This window comes from Entamoeba nuttalli, assembly GCF_000257125.1.
Source record: "Entamoeba nuttalli P19 unplaced genomic scaffold asmbl_7374, whole genome shotgun sequence".
In the NCBI taxonomy this organism is placed as follows: domain Eukaryota; phylum Evosea; order Mastigamoebida; family Endamoebidae; genus Entamoeba; species Entamoeba nuttalli.
Window position 1 is genome coordinate 1,043 of NW_008578583.1, and position 1,674 is coordinate 2,716.

The following is a 1,674-nucleotide window of genomic DNA, read 5'->3' on the forward strand; positions in this document are numbered from 1 at the left end:
ATTATAATTTGTTTAAATATTAATTCATGATGAAAAGCTATAATTACCATATATTTTAAATGATGTTTATCATTTTTGTTTACAAAGTGTAATAAAAATAGAAGTGAAACAACTCCCATTTGAAATTATTACAAAATTATTTTATGTTGAAAATGGTGTTTTAATGTAATGATAATTATATCGTTTTATAAAATTAGATGAATGTTATTTAAAATTATTGAAAGAGCATAACTTCTTCAAAATTTTTTTTATATTATTTTATCAATAATGATTTACATCAATATTTAAAATGAGTGATTTGTATTTATATATTTTCTTTTTGATTCAAATAAATAAACAGTAACAATCGGAGTTGGTTAAATTCATGCTTCAATATTATTATTTTATAAGACGAAATTTTATAATTTCTTTGTTTGTTTTTTTTTCAATTTTGTGTATTTATGCTTTATGGGTAAAATTATTAAATTACAAATTTGATTAAACAATAACATGAAAAAACTGGGGGTAATACTTTGATAGTATAATTATGAAGAACGTTATAAGAATGTTTTTAAATATAATTGATTTTCACTAAATTTGTGCATATTATGTAATATAAGTTAGTTTCATTCATATATTAACAATAACGTTTCCTAAGTTTTTCAATAAAATGATAATTGTAGATACAAAAATACTACATAAATCCCACAAAAATACACAACATCAGTTTTATATATTTTCTACTAATTATATTCTCTACAACACATACTGAACATTGATGGTTAATGACTTTTAATTTATTATAATTATTCTTATGGTTAGTTGTATTTTATCAATTTAAACTTCAATAAAAACAGTAAGCCATTCATCATCAATTATACTTTATTCTTTTGAAATAACTTTATAATATTCATATAGTTAATATGATTTGGGATTAAAATGAATGGATATAATTTCTTAATTCTCATATATTTACAAAATAATAACGTTTTATGAAATGATATTATATTTTCATTGAAAAATATTTTGGATTATAAACAAAAGTATTATGAAAAAGTATAAATTATACTTCTGGTAAGAGACTATTACTCTTCTTCTGATTCTTCTTCGCTTATTCCAAGAATTTGATTAATTCCAAAACCATCCATAAGAATTTCAAACAATGCACCACCTACATTTTCAAGTAAATCAAAAAATCTTTTTTTTGATTTTTTATTATATTGTTTTTGAATTGGTTTGATTTTGTGTTTAGTTTTTATTAATTCCCACTCACTATATGTAACACTGCCATCAAATTTTGTTCTTTTCTCTCTTCTCAAATATTCAATTTCATATTCTATGTTAGTACCATCATTACTAATAATATGAGGTTCTTCCCTCTCTTCAGTAATAACTTTTTCATTTTCTATTCCATTTTTGACAACTCTCTCAACATTAAGAGAAGGTAAACTACATGCCCATGTTAAAAGCATTTCAATTTCTTCTTCGGATCTACTATTATCATCATCTTCATCTGGACATGAATCTACAAAAAACATTGGTATTTTAACTATTTCATCTCCTGTTGTTTCTCTTGCTAATTCTATAAATACTGGAAGAAACTTCTCTTTCTTTGATTCTATTTCTTTATCTAGTCTCTTTTTTGGTGTATAACAATAACATTTAGTCCATACAATACATACATGTTCCCAAAAA

At 22.3% G+C, this 1,674-nt stretch overlaps 1 protein-coding gene across 1 annotated transcript; it reads right to left on the reverse strand.

The window, feature by feature from the left end:
* Positions 1-1,064: 1,064 nt before the first annotated feature.
* Positions 1,065-1,616, reverse strand: ENU1_169590 (AIG1 family protein, putative; the record flags this gene model as incomplete). Its single annotated transcript, XM_008861100.1, has 1 exon — positions 1,065-1,616. A coding segment is annotated over one exon (552 nt), but the record flags the coding sequence as incomplete, so codon positions are not given.
* Positions 1,617-1,674: the final 58 nt, after the last annotated feature.